General features: G+C 41.5%; 1 protein-coding gene across 4 annotated transcripts in view; it reads right to left on the bottom strand.

The window, feature by feature from the left end:
- TOX3 (TOX high mobility group box family member 3) overlaps positions 1–20,185 on the bottom strand; it is a 287,385-nt gene that overhangs the window by 94,035 nt on the left and 173,165 nt on the right. For all 4 annotated transcript variants that reach the window (XM_073604971.1, XM_073604972.1, XM_073604974.1 and 1 more), the window contains one exon: positions 5,709–5,774. In XM_073604971.1, the coding sequence (XP_073461072.1) occupies positions 5,709–5,774 (66 nt within the window). The remainder of the gene's footprint in view (positions 1–5,708; positions 5,775–20,185) is intronic.

Here is a 20,185-nt window from a genome sequence, read left to right as displayed (position 1 = left end):
GGCGACGTATTACAGCAGCATCCAGGAGGCCAAGCTTCACCAGGATTTCTTGACCCTCTTGTAGAGAGAAAGCGGAAAAAGTGGTACCATTATGGGGAACCAGCAGTTTGAATGGGAATCCCCATCTGTATCGGATATGAGCAGACTGGAGCACTGTGGTGACTTCTTTCAGACCTCTGCGTCTGTCCAGGGTAGCTGGGGAGATATCCGGGTAGATCTGAATAGTGTGGTTATCCAGAGTAATCCGTTGATTATTGCGGGCAGCCCTCAGAATTTCCTCCTTAGTGAGAAAGTCCTTCATACAGAGGATCACATCCCGGGAGGGGCTTGTCGTCAGGAGGTTTTGGGCGGAGAGCCCTATGGATACGGTCACATTTGAAGGCCGCAGATTCATAATCTGGGAGAAGTGACTTAAATAAACGGATCACCGCTGGGATTAAGTCTGTCTCTGACTCAGGGATGCCTCTAAGCCTTAGATTGTTGCGCCTGTTTCTGTTGTCGAGATCTTCGACTTGAGCCTGAATTGCATTGAGGGCTAAGGCTAGAGATTCGTGATCACGACTGAGGTCATTTTTAGGCCAGGGCTAGTTCGTCATGTTTGGTTTCAAGGAGCTCAGTACGTGAGCCTAGGGCAGCTATTTCTTGTGATAGGGTATGGGAGGTTTTATGCAGCTCCGTTTGGAATTTGGTTGCAAGTTTGGTGTACATGGCCTCCAGACTGCTATCCAAGTCTGCCTTAGAGAGGGTGGAGTGGTACTCACTTGTGCTGTTCTTGTTAGGAGAGGGATCCGGCTGTAACGTAGTAGATGGAGCTGGAGAATCCCCTCTCCCCGCGGCGCCATCTTGGGACATGCTGTAACTTTTCCGCGTGCGGAGGAGATAGTGGGTTAAGGTGTTCTGAGAGGAGCCCCGAGATTTTCTTCGCTTCGACGGCATGCACCAAGCATATGTGGCTTGAGGGGTGCAAAAAGTAGCGTATTTTGAGCTGATTATGGCCCTCAGGAAGCCTATAGAGTCCCGGGTGGAGCAGAGCTACAGTGTCAGGCGTCCATCTTCCTCTGTGCCGCGCATGCGCCCTCCACACACATGAACTTTAATGCCATCCCAGTCTTAGTCCGTAGGGATCAACATTGAGTTGGCCCACCCTTTGCAGCTATAAGAGCTTTAACTCTTCTGGGAAGGCTGTCCACAAGGTTTAGGAGTGTGTCTATGGGAATGTTTGACCATTCTTCCAGAAGCGCATTTGTGAGGTCAGGCACTGATGTGGACGAGAAGGGCTGGCTCGCAGTCTCCACTCTAATTCATCCCAAAGGTGTTCTATCAGGTTGAGGTCAAAACAGTCAAGTTCCTCCACACCGAACTCACTCATCTATGTTTCAATGGACCTTGCTTTGTGCATGGTGTGCAGTCATGTTGGAACAGGAAGGGGCCATCCCCAAAACTGTTCCCACAAAGTTGGGAGCATGAAATTTTCCAAAATGTCTTGGTATACTGGCGTCTTAAGGCGTTCCCTTACACACGCACACGCACACACACAATTTCAATAAAAATCTATACTTTAGATGGATATTTATATTCTTAACAGAATCACAGACTTATTTGACCTGCAATTTTATTAATTGCATACATATCAGAGTGATTGGGATCTCTGATAGGGTTAAAAATTTTCACCTGCCAAAAATTGCTTGCATGGAGCCTCAATATTTGTGTATTACATATGTTCGCAATTCTTCACAATTCCCCAGTACTTTAGCACAATATTTGTTTTGTTTTTTTCTGTGTGCCTTTTTCTAATACAAGGCTTTGAACATACACTACCGTTCAAAAGTTTGGGGTCACCCAAACAATTTTGTGTTTTCCATGAAAAGTCACACTTATTCACCACCATACGTTGTGAAATGAATAGAAAATAGAGTCAAGACATTGACAAGGTTAGAAATAATGATTTGTATTTGAAATAACATTGTTTTTACATCAAACTTTGCTTTCATCAAAGAATCGTCCTTTTGCAGCAATTACAGCATTGCACACCTTTGGCATTCTAGCTGTTAATTTATTGAGGTAAGCTGGAGAAATTGCACCCCACGCTTCTAGAAGCAGCTCCCACAAGTTGGATTGGTTGGATGGGCACTTCTGGCGTACCATACGGTCAAGCTGCTCCCACAACAGCTCAATGGGGTTCAGATCTGGTGACTGTGCTGGCCACTCCATTACCGATAGAATACCAGCTGCCTGCTTCTGCTGTAAATAGTTCTTGCACAATTTGGAGGTGTGTTTAGGGTCATTGTCCTGTTGTAGGATGAAATTGGCTCCAATCAAGCGCTGTCCACTGGGTATGGCATGGCGTTGCAAAATGGAGTGATAGCCTTCCTTATTCAGAATCCCTTTTACCCTGTACAAAGCTCCCACCTTACCAGCACCAAAGCAACCCCAGACCATCACATTACCTCCACCATGCTTAACAGATGGCGTCAGGCATTCTTCCAGCATCTTTTCATTTGTTCTGCGTCTCACAAACGTTCTTCTTTGTGATCCAAACACCTCAAACTTGGATTCATCCATCCACAACACTTTTTTCCAGTCTTCCTCTGTCCAATGTCTGTGTTCTTTTGCCCATCTTAATCTTTTTCTTTTATTGGCCAGTCTCAGATATGGCTTTTTCTTTGCCACTCTGCCCTGAAGCCAAAAATCCTGCAGCCGCCTCTTCACTGTAGATGTTGACACTGGTGTTTTGCGGGTACTATTTAATGAAGATGCCAGTTGGGGACCTGTGAGGCGTCTGTTTCTCAAACTAGAGACTCTAATGTGCTTATCTTCTTGCTTAGTTGTGCAACGCGGCCTCCCACTTCTTTTTCTACTCTGGTTAGAGCCTGTTTGTGCTGTCCTCTGAAGGGAGTAGTACACACCGTTGTAGGAAATCTTCAATTTCTTTGCAATTTCTCACATGGAATAGCCTTCATTTCTAAGAACAAGAATAGACTGTCGAGTTTCAGATGAAAGTTCTCTTTTTCTGGCCATTTTGAGCGTTTAATTGACCCCACAAATGTGATGCTCCAGAAACTCAATCTGCTCACAGGAAGGTCAGTTTTGTAGCTTCTGGAAGGAGCTAGACTGTTTTTAGATGTGTGAACATGATTGCACAAGGGTTTGCTAATCATCAATTAGCCTTCTGAGCCAATGAGCAAACACATTGTACCATTAGAACACTGGAGTGATAGTTGCTGGAAATGGGCCTCTATACACCTATGTAGATATTGCACCAAAAACTAGACATTTGCAGTTAGAATAGTCATTTACCACATTAGCAATGTATAGAGTATATTTGTTTAAAGTTAGGACTAGTTTAAAGTTAGCTTCATTTAAAAGTACAGTGCTTTTCCTTCAAAAATAAGGACATTTCAATGTGACCCCAAACTTTTGAACGGTAGTGTACTTCCAGTGCTGAACACGCAAAATAAAAAAAAAAAAATTGAGCATTCACCCATCCTTGACAAGTTCTGTCAATAACCAGCAATTTACTCTGATTGTCAGCTCCATCTAGTGGCCATAATGTGGTATTTTTCTTTAAATGCCTCAATCAGAAAAAAACATATCATGCTATGGCCTCTAGATGGAGCTGACAATCAAAAGAAATCACTGTATTAAGCAAAATTTGGCGACACAATTTGCTTTCACATTCATCCAACATTTTTTTTTTTTTTTTTATACATAAACTCCAAAGTGTTCAAAATGCTATAACAAGTTAAAATTTCAAAAACGACATAAAAGCGCATGTGTGGGATGATGTGGACATAGCTTGCAGCATTACAGAACCCACAAACTATAATGGCATGAACATAACTTACAGTTGTACATAGCCCAAATCATAATGGTAAAAATAGTTACCGGATGTAGCCTTTTTGAGACCACCCCTTGGTCTATTGGGAAGTAGAATGACAAGAAGTTTTTAATATTTTGTGGTTATCTACAGAAATAAATTTACAAGTATGTGTCCTAGATACCATTTTAATAAACAGAATAACCATGGTGTATAATGACAGTTAATCTTACAATGTAGGCAAAACACTATCTAATCAGAAACCTTGGTGCCACTACTTCAGTTAGCAATTGTCAAAGCCATTCTATCTTGCCTTCAACCTACTAGCCTGCCTGTTAACAGAAGCCTTACAAAGCCCACATCCAAGTAAAATGATAAGGCTGTAGTATTGACTAAACTATTAAACTCAATGCCTCATGGAGGCCACACATCTGCTGCGATGATAAAAGCAACCTATTTCCCTATTGTGTCAATAGATCTGCATGAGAAAAGAGTAGCTGGAAAAATTCCTTTCCTAAATGCATCTACATGGAGAATAGAAGAAGTGTAGTGTAGGTTCTTTTGCAATGGTCTCTAAAAAGCAGTTCTAGTGGACAAACTGCCTACTGAAAATGACAATATGGCTTATTTCTCCTGGGTGCTGGAATGCCCCAAAAGCAGCGAGACAGACATCTGCTATGCTGAATCTAGATGAAAAAATTGCTACATAAAGATTCTCACAGTCACTTTCCATATAGGACATTAAGCCATTTTGCAATTCCCCTGTATAACATGATCCCTTGATCCCCATTTCCCTCCTACAAGATTGCCAAAAAAGAGAATGATGCACGCTGACTCTCCAAAACTCAATCCTCTACTTCCTGTATCAAATTATTGTGTGTCCTGTCTTATGCAGGTTAAATAAAGAAAATATGATTTTGAATTGTATCTTAATTTATTTGTTCCTTTATTTTTCTTTTACCGGAGTGTTATTGAAATGTAAACAAAGATTCAGGCAGTGCATGGAAGGGTAATGTGTCTTAGAGGAAATGTATGGTGATACTCAAACATAAGAAAAAAAAGGAACAAATCATATAAGAACGTCAAGTATCCAAGTAATCCAAATATACATTTTTTGTATAAGAAAAAATGTTGAAGTCACACTTCATGGTCTCTAAAAAGGCTTGCATTTTTTTCCATAATGGATTAAAAATGTGCATTATTTGATCTATGAGGATAGTAAATAGTTTCCGTTTAAGGTTTATAGCTCACTTGTTAGCTCAAATGAGTATGAATACCAGTTTCCTGTACTGAGGTTGGATGGTTGGAATTTATGAGAGCAAGAGATATTGTGGTAAGGTAGACTGAAAAGCAGTATATCTTAGGGCTGTTTTTTTCATTGTCAAAGCATATTTATTGTAAGTGGTCAAAATAGAACATACATAAATATATGGATAGTAAAGTTGATGGCTATTTAATAATACATTTAGCCCCATGAGAATGAACAAAGCACACACATTTCAGTTTTTTGTATAGTTCTAAAAATGGCAAAACAATCTGACTAGCTGCAATGGTTTACTACAGACTGTGATATTTGTCTACTAAACAGTAATTCCAGAAGAATTTCAAAAATCCATGTGTTTCTGTCAGCAAAGTCGCCTTGTTCACAGAGTGCTTGATTTCCCATTAGGCAAGTGCCTACCACATTGCCATGCTGCAGGAGTATCTGCCTTATGGACAGCTAAATTGAGTGGTAATGTAGTACTGTCAGGTTATTTTCTTTCTCATTAAAGTCTTTATTTTGTGCTCCATGAAACACATTCAGATGCAGAGTTTCAATCTTATTTATCCCCTGTCTGCTAAATTATCTAAGCAAACAGATGTATATGAGAAGAGATAAAAGTACACCTACCTCATTTGCAGCGAGAAATGCATTATTGGCTTCTGCCATATTCATGTAGTTGTTATTATTTCCAAACTAAAAAAGAATAGAGGGGGAAAAAGAGAGAAGATTGTTTTGCTTAGCAAATCTTGAGTTTGATATATTTCAGCTTATAATGATCCAAACAAGCAATAACAAACATTTCTATTCATCCATCATATCAGAGGAAGATAAATGTTGTTTCTCAGAAAAGCAGAAATCTGAAAGCATACAGGCAGCAAGTCACCAAGCATTAGAAATTTAATTACTGTGTTCCACTCCAACAAAACGATTTTATGCATAAAATACAGTGGTTCAGAAAAACAGATTCATGGTGTTCGATCACAGAAGCATATTGTTTGGTACATACAAATGTACCTGAAATTACTAGAATGACTTTGGTACATTCTATGTTAAAAATAAATATATAGAAGGGGGGGGGGGGGATTAGAAAACATGGGGCACCTGTTCTGATGACTGCTGGTTTAGAGAAATTTCCTTTTACTTTTTCTTGTGCCTCTGGGATGTGTAGTGAGAAATCAGTTACTGTAAGTGATAGGTTAAGTTTTAGGATGCAGATGAAGTGTTACGTTTAAGGGATAGATTACGTTTTAGGAATAGGATGAGGGCCACATGTCTAGGTCAGATGTTACACTGAAAGGTGGGAGATACGTTTAAGGAGAGGGTTATATGTTTGAGTCAGCTTTATGTAGAGGTTAAGTTGGGTATAAACTGTGCATTTCTGCCGATTCTTGAAGAACCAACCGAAATTCACTATGTGGGTGGCCATGTTGGCCCCTTCTTGTACAACACTCATTTGATTGAAAAAGCAAAGGCGCTGGATGGAAAACTTTTGGCCAACAAGGTCCGCATCCAAATCAGATTTAGTTTCTATTTGTGTATGCTGACAGCCACTTGCACTGTCAAAATAAAATAGGCACAGTGGGAGATTTGCCATTTGTGCTGTAGAAGATGGATTGATGGAGGAATCTGCTAGATTTTTTGATTCAAATTGCAGGCTGAACGAAAAAAATCTGAGCATGTATGGCCAGCCTTTGTGGAGTTGAATGATGCTTGTAGGATCTGTTTTTCTTTTGTGCTGGAGTCCAAGTGCTGAACTCTGAGTATCAAAAATAGACAATCACAGCAAATCTCTAGAAAGTGTACCTATACTGCTTTCTCTTGCTATGGTTACTGATTCTATCCTCAGCTCCCCCTCTAGCTTCTGTGTGCTTGCACTGTTTATATGGTGTTCCTGGGTTAGGCCTCAATCCAACAGATTTTTCACCTGGATCTTATACAGGAGAACTGACTATACATCCCTAATAGTGGTCCTGATTTTTTTTTTCTACATGCAAAAACTGCATGTTAAAATTGCTCCATATGTTCCAATTAAAAAAAGTAAGTGCTAAGTTCACCTTCACAGAAAAAATAAATGCATTTATTTATATTTTTTCTCCTGCAGGAGCCTGGAAAGCATTGCATCTGTGACCAATAGGTCACAGACGCAATGTGGGCTCCTGTAAACATGACCTCTATCACACCTCTGTATGGGCTTACTGTTGGAAAGCCGGAGGACATGTCATGTCGGTGGTCTATGAGAGCGAGCATAGGCGCCCCGCAGCTTATTGAAGCTACAATGACAGATGGTACTTGTACCGTATTCATTCGCAGGAATCTGTTCATGAATGATAAGGCTGTGTGGGAGGAGCCCTACACAGCCTTGCCGTTTTACAATTGTGACCGCATGAGTGGGGAGAATAATCCCCGCCTGCTTTCACGGGGGGGGATTGGGTAGAGAGGGGTCAGGAGCTGTAACATGTTACATCCTAAATAAGGGTGGAACATGTAATATGTTCCAAAGGTGAACTTATCCATAAAAATCCTAAGTTCCAGATTGTTCTAAAATTATCACATGGCAAAATACAAATACTCATGCGCACAAACATTCCTCTTATAGTAGTATTAATCCTTGAAAATTCATGAGTTTTCTGTACAAAAATTAACAACCACAACTTTAGGTTTTAATTTATTAACATCTACAAGAAGTTCCACTGGCTTAAAAAAAAAAGCTATTATCTCAAGGACCAAAATAATTCAAAAGACAAATAAGTCTTTCAATGAAATAAAAACTGGGTTAGGAATCCTCTTCTGAACAGTTAGCATGCGAATGTAATTACTGAAGAAACTACTGCTAATCAGCTGCGAACTGTATCCATTAATTAGTATTTTCCCTGGAGAAATTAGGAAAATTGGTAACAATGTTAACACTGCAGTGTACCGAAGAGGGACACAAGGCCCTCAGCATTAAGACTAGCAGGTGGTTTCAATGGTCCGTCTAATTTGAAAAGCATCCACCTGAAGGACTGTGACATATCTCCTGCATCTTTATTAGCCTAAAATTAATAGCTTATAATTTAGGAACAGTGTGATCAGCTGGGGACATACGTATACAGTATATTTCACTGCTTACTAGCAGGGACTCTGTTTTACTTAAGAATAATATTGTGGCTGGTCCAGGCCAGGCATTTTAAACTGTAAGCACACATGACACAGGGACTTATTTTGAATATGTAAATATTATAAGAGACAAATTAAAGCTTGTCATGTTGTCATCAAATTATAAAAAATGAAAATGTCCACCGAGATCTAAACACATTGTATAAAAAAGAAAGAAGAGGAAAAACCCTGTGAAATGGAGTTTAACAGAGTATAACCAGTTTGTTTTAATGAAATTGCACTAGGCCAGGGTTTTTTTTAATATGTTTTTTATTGAGACACTTAGTTATGGTACAACAATTGTAACATAGAGGTTGCAAACAATACAAGGAGATTGACAAGATCAGGTATGACCCAAAATAGTAAGGGTCTAGTATGCAGGGTAAAATTTTCTTTAAAGGGAGGGGTAGTAGAAATAGGTGAGGAGAAAGAAAGAAATCAGGAGGCCAGGTAGCTTTACAGAAGCAGTGCCAGATGGGCTACCTCCCCATGTCAAAGCTAGACCAGATTTCCTTCAGAAGTAGTCAAGTTCTTTATTCTGTTGTCCTACAATAGAGCTTTCCCTCTCAGGAGACCAACCCAGTGCTACTGGGCACTAAGCTCTTCTCAAAGCCAGTGAAAGAAAAAGGTGTTGCATGTAACCGGGGAGGATGCTTAGTAAAACCAACACGTCCTGTGTGGGCAGTAAAGTAAAAAAGACTTTTTAAACCAACAGTTTAATCTCTTGCCGACCGCGCTATAGCTGAACAATGGCTGCAGCGCGCTCAGATAACTCTGGGCATACTATGACGTCCCCCCCAGAATCCCACTCTCGCGCGCCCCCTGGGGCACGCATCCAGGAATATTTGTGACCCGGCGCATCACGGTAAATGGCTGCTGATATTGGTTGCCTACCACGTGATCTCTCTGTCAAATGATGGAGCGATCACTTGTAAACAAACCGGCGTCACGTCCGGTTCCTCTCTCCCCTCCCCATACCTATTGGTAAAGTGCGAGGGGAGAGGGGAGAGATCAGTGGCAGCAGCGCTGTGGGCTGGATGTGTAGTGCCCACAGCGCTAATATGTGCCCATTCCAGCCATCCCCAACCATCCATGCTCAGCATACCCATCCATACTCAGCATACTCGCTCACCCATCCATACTCAGCATACTCATCCATACATCCATGCTCACCCATCCATGCTCAGCATACCCATCGATACTCAGCATACTCATCCATCCTCATCCATACTCGGCATACTCATCCATCCATGCTCACCCATCCATACTGAGCATACTCATCCATCCATCCATGCTCAGCCATCCATACTCAGCATACCCATCCATACTCAGCATACTCATCCATCCATCCATGCTCAGCCATCCATACTCCGCATACTCATCCATCCATCATCAGCCATCCATCCATCCATGCTCAGCCATCCCATCCACCCCATCCATATTTAGCCATACCCATCCATAATTAGCCATATCCATCCATACCCAGCAATACCCAGCCGTACCAAGCCATACTCAGCCGTACCCAGGCATCCCATCTATACCCAGCCATACCCATCCATACTCAGCCATACACGGCCATACTCAGCCATACTCATTCATGCTCAGCCATCCCCATCCACGGCCCATCCATCCCCCAACATCATTCATGCTCATCCATGCCACATCAGTTATCATCCATGCCACTACAGTGCTTCACAAAAGTGTAATAGGTAGTCAAATTAGATTTGAAACTTATGCCCCTAGAACACCTGATGGTGCTACCTGCATGTTGGTCCTCTGTATGTGGGGACTGTGTGTAAAAGTCACACACATATGGTATCGCCATACTCAGGAGGAATAGCAAAATGTGTTTTGGGGTGTAATTTGTGCTATGCATATGCTGTGTGCGAGAAATAACCTGCTAATATAACAATTTTGTGAAAAAAGAAAAAAAAAAATCTTGATTTTGCAAAGAAATGTGGAAAAAAAATTACAACTTCAAAAAACTCACCATGCCTCTTACTAAATACCTTGGAATGTCTACTTTCCAAAAAGGGGTCATTTGGGGGGTATTTGTACTTTCCTGGCTTGTTAGGTTCTCAAGAAATGAGATAGGCCGTCAGTACTTCAGGTGTGGTCAATTTTCAGAGATTAACACCATAGCTTGTGGACAAATAATATACACCGATTTGGGTTATTTTTACCAAAGATACATAGCGGTATAAATTTTGGCCAAAATATATGAAGAAAAATTACTAATTTGCAAAATTTTATAACAGAAACGAAGAAAAATGCTTTTTTTTTTTTACAGAATTTTCTGTATTTTTTCTTTTATAGCGCAAAAAATAAAAAACCCAGCAGTGATTAAATACCACCAAAAGAAATCTTTATTTGTGTGAAAAAAAGGACAAAAAATGTCATATAGGTACTGTGTTGCATGACTGAGTAATTGTCATTCAAAATGAGAGAGCACCGAAAGCTGACTTCATCATTGAGATCATCTAGCTATAATGATCCTTCACTGGCTGTATACTTTTGAGCACACCCTCTCCATTTGGTTAATTACTTAATTTAATGGAAGCCATTGTGATGACAATAGTGCCCTACAGCCATAGATCTACCAGTCCAAATTCCTGATTTAAAAAGGGATAGTAACAATTTGGTATAGAATAGTATAGAATTTTGCAAATATTTTGGTGAAAAAATACAGCATCACTCCTGTGTGCTCAATAAAATAAGAGATTACACCTATTCAAGATGGGCAGAAGAAAAAATTTAAAAAAATTTCAGAGATGAATACAGGTGCAAAGTTTTGTTCACCTATAACTGAGCTCTATAAAGCAAATTGATTTTGCAGTCCCAATTACACATCAACAAAAAGAACTGAAATTCCATTAATAAGTACCAGCTTAAACATTATATATAGAAAATAAGAAGTATAGAAAAATTACATAAAAATTGCAACATTGTAGATTTCATTCCTTTAAAAAATAGTTTTGCTGGAATATACACTTATCCACCACCTCTAAAAGTTCTCCGCTAATAAAAAGAACAAATATAAATTTTTATTTGCAAGCAGGTTTGTTTTAATTACCTTCTTCTATGCATACAAAACCTTTTTTATACAGCGTATAACCTGTTAAAGCACAGTAGCTAGAACTAAGAATTGAATTGCTCTCCATATACACATTGATGAAATGCTCATTAGCAACACTGAATTATACAGTTATAATTTGTACAATTAAATGTTTTGAGCCAGTACAAATGTTAAATCATTTGAGTCAGTGTTAGCCAGCAGAAAAATAGCTATTTGCCTAATAATGCAGAGATCAATGTAAACATTGCTCTCAACTGTACTGTGCTTACTATACTGTGATGAAAGATAGCCAAGGAAAGCTGCTGATTTGTGAGCATTGTTATTTAATCATATGAGACTACACAGCATTAAGAAGAGTAATATACAACTGCACATTAGTATTTCGGTATTAGGTACTGCAAATATACCAGAATGTTTTTTAAAAAAAGTGTCTAAAAGAAAACAAAAATACACATATTAACGTAATTTGTATTAAAGTGGTGTTCCGGCCGAAATTACACTTTTTAAATAAAAATACCCCTATAATACACAAGCATAATGTATTCTAGTAAAGTTAGTCTGTAAACTAAGGTCTGTTTTGTTAGTTCATAGCAGTAGTTTGTTATTTTATAAACTTACAGCAGGCCGTGGCCATCTTAAGTGTGGGCATCTGAAGCCAGACTGTATTTCTTCCTGGATCTCATCCTTGCAGATCTCGCACATGCTCAGTGCAGCACAAGCAGTGTAATAGGTTTCAGGTCAGGTTTCCATAGCAACGGCAGTGTCAGAGGAAGTTGCCGCCCCTTCCCAGAAGGCATTGCAAACAGGAAATGATGCGATGGGCCGCGGCCATGGAGGAGGAAGTGAAAAAATGAATACAGCAGATATACAGTAAGTGCTGAGAAAAAATTTTTTAAAATATCCAATTCGTTTACAGTGCACAGTTTAGTGAGGTATGCTGAAGAGTTGCAAAAGTGGGTGGAACTCCACTTTAAGTGCTATATTTAATCCTAACTTATAGGCTAGTATCTCAATAGCAAGAAAGCTATGTTGATACTGGCCCACATACCCTCCAGTATTAGGTAGGTGTATCAGAAGTGGAATGCAGAAAAATAGGCCTTTCTCAAATCACTAGATTGTGCTTATGGACATAAAAGTCAATAATAGCATAGTAACCTTACAGCTTTGGGGCCTGTTGTACTAGGATTATATTTAATAAAGAGGGAAGGATTACATATACAGGTTTGTAGAGTTTCTCTGTAGTAGCTATTTGTAATATACTACAAACACTCAGCCTACCTATTAAGCATATTCTGCACTAAAATCTCAACCACATAAGAAAAAAATCATTTTAAACCAGTCATATGTAATTGATAGCCTTCTATTAGTAGAGATAAAACCTCTTTCTTTTTTTTTTTTTTTTTTTTTTTCAAAATTTAAAGCTTTATTAAAGAGCAGTGCAGTACAAAGATGAACATAAGTTACAAAGGAATATTGGAAGAATCCCCCATTAGTAAGGGATAGTAATTATGCATGGATATCGCAAGCAAACAAAGGTTCAAAACCGAAAACTGTAGCCTTTGATACGTTAGGAAAAACTAATGTTGATGTTCCCTGTGTTGGCGGAGAATCCCAACACCCCTGACGGGAACTCACTGTGCTAGGACTCCGCCCTCCACAGGGAGAGCATGGAGGCTGATCCAGAAAACCTACCGTACCCACCCCCGGGGACCTGCCATCAGATAAAACCTCTTTCTATGGTCATCGGAAAAACGTTTGATGTAACATAGGAGATATTCATTATTTTTTCCATTCACATCTTATTATTAAGCTTTTTCTGTAGCTTTAGAGCTTTCTTGGGCTCAAATTAACATTTTCATAGAACATTGAAAATTAACCTAATGTTTTACATATATAAGGACAGTAGGGCTGATTTACTAAAACTGGAGAGTGCAAAGTCTACTTCAGCTGTTCATGGTAGCCAATCAGCTTCTAACTTTAGTATGCTCAATTAAGTTTGACAAAAAACCTAAATGCTGAATGGTGGTGACAGCACCCGACAGCCGATCCGAAAATCAACTGACGTGCCGACATTGCAGGCTCCCTGGACAGGTAAGTGTCCATATATTAAAAGTCATCAGCTACAGTTATGTGTAGCCGCTGACTTAATATTTTTTCCCCAGGTGGAACACAGCTGTAAGTTACACTTTGGGGTTAAACTTTAACTGCTTGCCGCCCGCCCACCGTCAAATGAGGCGGGGCAGTGCGGCTCTCGTTCTGGGACGTCATATGATGGCATCCCAGAACGGCCGCTCGGGCACTCAGCAAGGCGGCCGTGTTGCTAGGACATGGCGCAACCCTGATTTCTGTAAAGAGCCGCGTCCACGGCTTTTTAACCATGTGGTTGGCTGTGTCCAATCAAAGCCGGTCACATGTAAACATGGATGTGCCGGTAATCGTCTCTCCTTGCCCCACACTGACTGAGTGTGGGGTGAGGAGAGCCGATCAGCGGCATCTCCACGCAGGTGGACATCTAGGAATGTAATCAGGGCACTGATGATTACAATATAGTGTCACAAATCAGTGCCCACCAATGCCAGCTATCAGTGCCCACCAGTGGCAGCAATCAGTGCCCACTAGTGCCACCAATCAGTGCCCTCATTAGCGATGCCAGTCAGTGCTGGCAATCAGTGCCACCTTTCAGTGCTGCCCATCAATGCCCATCAGTGTTGACCAGTGCCACCCATCAATGCCCATCAGTACCGCCTACCACCTATGCCACTTATCAGTGCCCACCAGTGCTGCCTATCAGTGCCCACCATTGTCGCCTATCAGTGCCCACCAGTGCCACCCAACAGTGCCTCCTATCAGTGCTCATCAGGGCCACATATCAGTGCCATTTATCAGTGCCCATAAGTGCGGCATATTGGTGCCTCCTCATCAGTGCCACCTAATCAATGCCCATAAGTGCTGCCTCATCAGTGCCACCTCATCAATGCCCAACAGTTTAGCCTACCAGTGCCGCCTCATCAGCACACATCAGTGAAGGCGAAAAATTACTTTGTTACGAAATTTACTGACAGAAAAAAAGTAAACTTTTTTTTTCAAAATTTTTGGTCTTTTTTTTGTAAAAAAATAAAAAAAACAGCAGTAATTAAATACCACCAAAAGAAAGCTCTATTTGTGTGAAGAAAATGATAAAAAATTTGTTTGGGTACAGTGTAGCACGACCGCACAATTGACATTCAAAGTGCAACAGCGCTGAAAGCTGAAAAATGGCTTGGGCAGGAAGGGGGTTAAGTGCCCGGTAGGCAAGTGGTTAAAAAAGAAAAGAAAAAAAAAATCACAGTAGCTGAACATTGGTTTCTCATTTCCAAAACAAATTCCTCTCATGAGTGCATACCGCATATGCTGAAAAAAACATTACATTTCATTGTCCACCAGCCACTAGGTTATAAATAAACTGATGCATTACATCCAAACAGCAGGAAAATTGATCTCTTTAACAAAATATCTCTAGAGCTCAATGTTCTGAACATAACCAAGCATCTTTCTTATGCGTACAAGAAACAAAACTATTCTGTAATGGAACAATATGTTTCTCCCTCTGGTCTATATGTTTGATTGTGTTATTTCAGCTAAAAAAAAACAAAAAACAAATGTTAAGCTAGTGAATGTGAAGTGACTAGGTGACAATAACTGAGAGCTAGTATTAGAAATTTCAGTGTATAACAGCCGGCTCTGCTCTAGGGTATCCAGTGATTTATTTCCATTTCTAATGATTTCTTTGTTTCCAATAAATTGTCTGTAATGCTCAAAGAAACCTAGAAGATGCATTATAACAAAAAACACATAATAAAGCCAATGACTTCACATAATAAATTGTAATTTATACAAAGATTTTCTTAATCCTGACACAATCTGGTAATCAAGAGTTAAGCCAAGGTCACTGGAAAACTGGTAAAAAAAAAAAAAATATACATGTCAATTTAATATAAGCTTGTCATACATAAGCATATATTAAAATGTGGAAATGTAGCCCAATTATTACAAAACATTTTTTCATTTCAAGCTTATTTTTAAAGTGACCTTTAGTTACAAAGGTAGACATTTTTCAAGCAGGTAAGATCGTTGAACATTGTCTAGTTTCAAAACCTTCAATTTGCTGGGTAGCCTATTCTTTATTTAACCACTTGAAGACCAGGCCTTTTTCTGACATTTGTTTCTTACAAGTTGAAATCAGTATTTTTTGCTAGAAAATTACATAGAACCCCCAAACATTATCTATCTATCTATCTATCTATCTATCTATATATATATATATATATATATATATATATATATATATATATATATATATATATATATATATATACACACACACACACACACAGTATATATATATACATATATACACACACACACACACACACATGTATATATATATATATATATATATATATATATATATATATATATATATATATATATATATATATATACACACACACATAGGACACCGGAAATGTGATGGCAGGTACATTCCCACAATGTTTGAGTCGTGGTCCCTTTAAGGGGGGCAGTTGCAGATTCTTCAAACCCTGATCACTAGGACTTTGGTACTGAAGGGGTTAAGTCCCGGGGGAGGGAGGTTTGAAAGGCAGCAGAGGGAAATATGCACCTGTGTCAAGGAAGTGAGAGAGAGTGTCTCACAAGCTGTTCAGCCAGTGTGAGCCCTTTGACCTATGGGGACACAGGTTGCTGACCCCCTCTGGTTGATCTACCTGGCACCCTTGCTCTGGAGAAGCCTAACCCCTGTATGGGACCAAAGAAAAATTAGCAGTGAGCCTGCTTAAAATTACCAATACCAGGATTTTGGACTGTTATTTACTATGGCTGAAGTAAGCTGTCGTTTTGTTTAGTTTTGATTGAAATAAATGAACTGTTTGCTTTTAATAAACTGGTTGGCGGTTATTACAGAGATACCCCAGGTTACATTTGGTGGAGAATGTGGGCAGAGTATAGCCGCAAAAGCCATTTGAAAGCATTTAAAAGGCCAGTACCACATTTACATGTCCTGGACTAGGACAGCACAAGCTCTGAAAACCCCACAAGGCGATATGGAGGAGGTTATAAAAGCCCTAGCTCAGAGCACGATAGCCCAGCAGCAGGCCACTGCAGAAGCCAACCGTCGCCATGAGGAGTCAATGGCCCGGCAACAGGAAACCACTCACTTGCTGGTCGCCCAGTTCACAACCCGTCAACAAACAACTCAAGCACAGGTAGCTGCTTTACAGGAAGCAATGCAGCATCTTGCACAAAGACAAGAACAAACCTTGTGTGCCACTAGCAACCAGGCAGCCATAAGGGCCAGTCACTACCTGCAAAAGTTAATGCCTAGTGATGATGTAGAGGCATTCATGGCTACTTTTGGGAGAACAGCAGAAAGAGAAGGGTGGCCCCCAGACCAGTGGGCTGGTATTGTTGCTCCTTTTCTCACTGGGGATCCACAGAAGGCATATTTTGATTTGCCAGCTGCTGATGCCAAGGATTACCAACGGCTGAAATCTGAAATCTTGGCCCGCCTTGGGGTGACTACTGCTATGCAGGCCCAAAGGGTACACCGTTGGAGGTACCGCCTGGACTGTCCACCACGAGCTCAGATGCATGACCTGAGTCAGCTGGTAAAAAAATGGCTGCAGCCTGAGAAGTTAACGGGTCCCAAGGTGGTGGAGCGGGTCGTGTTAGACCGTTACCTAAAGTCGCTGCCAAATGACCTTCAGCGCTGGGTGAGTCATGGGAACCCCAAGACAGCAGATGAACTAAAGGAAATGGTTGAGAGGTATTCTGTGATGGAGGATCTGCTGGGACCTGTCAAACCTTGAGGATTATTGCCAGTGAGGAGAGCCAAGTCACCCACAAACCAGTAGAGTCATGGAGCACTCACCCCAGCGTCCCAGAGCTCTGCTCCAGCACAAAGGAATGAGGGCGTGCTGTGCTGGCCATGTCACTCCCGGGGCTATATCCAGGCCCACTGTCCCCTGCAGGAGGGACCCATGGAGTGTGGTGCTCTACGAAGTATGTCCTTTTATGCCAAGAATGTCTGTGCTGCCCACCTGGACCTAACTGAGGGGTAATTTGAATGTGACCTTTGGGAGAACCAGCTTCACATTCGAGCGCTGTTGGACTCTGGAAGTATGGTAACACTTGTGGGTACCGTGGTAACGGGGGAGGTGGGTCCAGTAGCAAGAGAGCTGAGGGTGGTGTGCATACATGGGGACACCAGGGAATACCCCCTGGTGTCAGTGACACTCACTACGGCCTGTGGCACAACTGTCCAGGAGGTTGGGGTGATACCGACCTCATCCATGATGCTATTATAGGAAGGGATTGCCCTTTATTTGTTGAACTTTGGAAATATGTGAGCCAAGAACATTCGGGACAGCTGAACTGCTCTGTTCCCTCTGAGAGGCTGGATGCCAATGCTTTAGAGAACATTGATAGAGTTTCATCTGGGTCAGATGGTCCACCAGCTAAGGCAAACTGTGAGGGGGGTGAACCCACTCTTATGCAGGTCATGGCTGGGGAGAACATAGAGGAAGCCTTTCCTCTGCAGGTTACGACCGAGGAGGATGAAGGAGAAAGCTCCTCTCGTCTTGCCCACCCAGATCTTGAGGTGTCACGGGGTGCATTTCCTTCTGCTAAAAAGAGGGATCCCACACTGGAAAATGCCTGGTAACAGTTTACCATAATTAATGGGGTTTCACAAGTACCTGAGGCCAAAAAAAGGTTTCCCCATTTTGTGGTCATGAGCAGCTATATTGGGTTACTGAGGTTAGGGGAGACGTGGTCGACCAGTTACTGGTTCCCCAGCCCTTCAGACGTACAGTGCTCGATCTGGCCCACAATAACGCATTAGGGGGTCACCTGGTGGCTGACAAGACAGAGGCACGAAAAACGGACCGGTTCTACTGGCCAGGAATGATAGCAGAGGTGAGACGTTATTGCAGTTTATGTCCCACCTGCCAGCTGACCTCACCGATGCCCCACTTGATGAACCCATTGGTGCCATTGCCCATGATCGAGGTACTGTTGGAGCGCATTGCAATAGATTTGGTGGGCCCTTTGGTGAAATCAGCTCGGGGTCACCAATACGTCCTCGTGGTACTCGATTATGCTACCAGATATCCAGAGGCAGTTCCCCTAAGTCAGGCTACGTCAAAAGCAATTGCCAGGGAATTATTTAATATGTTCTCTAGGACAGGTTTTCTAAAGGAGATCTTGACGACCAGGGCACAGCATTCATGTCCCGGGTGATGGCAGATCTGTGCAGGTTGTTCCAAATCAAACAGCTGCACACATTTGTTTATCATCCAGGACTGGTAGAGCGATTCAATAAAACTCTCAAGTCAATGCTTAAAAGGGTTGTGCAACAAGATGGTAAAGACTGGGACTGTCTACTCCCAGCACTAATGTTTGCTATTAGGGAAGTGCCTCAGGCGTCCACAGGTTTTTCCCCGTTTGAGTTTTGGGTCTCTGTACTTATACCTAGAATGGTTCACTGTGATCCCTAAAAAGTGTGCCATTGCTATGGAAGAGACCAAGTACTTGGGGTACTTTGTAGGTAGAGGGTTGGTGAAGCCACAGATGAACAAAGTGGAGGCTATCCAGGCCTGGCCCCACCCAGTCACGAAGAAACAGGTGCGAGCCTTTTTGGGCATCGTGGGGTAATACTGAAGGTTTTTCCCCAACTTTGCCATTATTGCTGCACCTCTCACAGACCTGACAAAGGGTAAAAAGTCTGATATGGTTAAAAGGCATTCCAGGGGCTTAAAACAGCTTTGTGTCAGTACCCAGTACTGGTCGCTCCTGACTTCTCAAGAGAATTTGTTGTTCAAACAGATGACTCCAGTGAAGGCTTGAGAGCTGTTCTGTCCCAAGAGGTCAATGGGGAGGAACACCCCATAGTTTTCCTGAGTAGAAAATTGACAGCGCCGAGAGAAATTATGCTGTGGTGGAGCGGGAGTAACTGGCCATTAAGTGGGCCCTGGACTCACTACGCTATTTTCTCCTTGGTAGGAAGTTTCGCCTAGTGTCGGACGATGCCCCATTGACCTGGATGAGACAGAATAAACACACGAATGCCAGAGTTACCAGGTGGTTTTTGGCATTGCCAGAGTTCACGTTTGTAGTTTAACACAGACCAGGAAAGCAACACCAGAACGCGGATGCCCTCTCTATGTCTATAGTGTCTACAAGACCCCAAACCCCTCCCCTGCACTGCATCAAAGCTGATTCCGGCTTTGTTTGGATCACCAGCGGACGTGTCCGCAGCAGCTCGGGTCTCCCTCTCAGTGGGACCGAAGAGCCTGGGAGAGCGGCGGAAGGCAGGGGGACGTGCCCTCCCGCTGCTTATAATAACAGCTGACCATCAGCTCAAAAAATGGTGCTGGGGTGATGCCTGCAGCTGCAGGCAATGACAAACAGGTATGCCATTTGGTGGCAAGTGGTTAAGTAATGGCAGCCTTAACTATTTTTTTAACAGCTAAATACAGCCAAAGTCAGGAGCTACACTTTAGGGCATGCAAACGTTATGCATTTTTTTTTTTACTGTTCTGCTTCTTAACATCTGTCTAAACCCTGTGCACAAATCAGCCTTTGAACTTCAGATGAGACCAAAAGATGGTTAGGACTGGAGAAACCACCATTTCCAGCACTGTCTTCCCTTTAAATTTAGATGGCACTTTTTATTATACCAAAAATGCTTCTTTCCCAAATTCATTTTGTTTTATTTGTAAGTGTATTTGTGTGTAGGGTTCTTCCTAACCATGTCAAGTGAACGCAATACCAACACATGTATAAAATTTTTAGTACCTAATGGTTGCAAGGCCAAATCATTTTTCTTTCACATATT

Source organism: Aquarana catesbeiana, linkage group LG11 (assembly GCF_042186555.1).
Source record: "Aquarana catesbeiana isolate 2022-GZ linkage group LG11, ASM4218655v1, whole genome shotgun sequence".
In the NCBI taxonomy this organism is placed as follows: domain Eukaryota; kingdom Metazoa; phylum Chordata; class Amphibia; order Anura; family Ranidae; genus Aquarana; species Aquarana catesbeiana.
The sequence above is the reverse complement of the archived record's forward strand: the minus strand, read 5'-3'. Positions and strand labels throughout refer to the sequence as shown.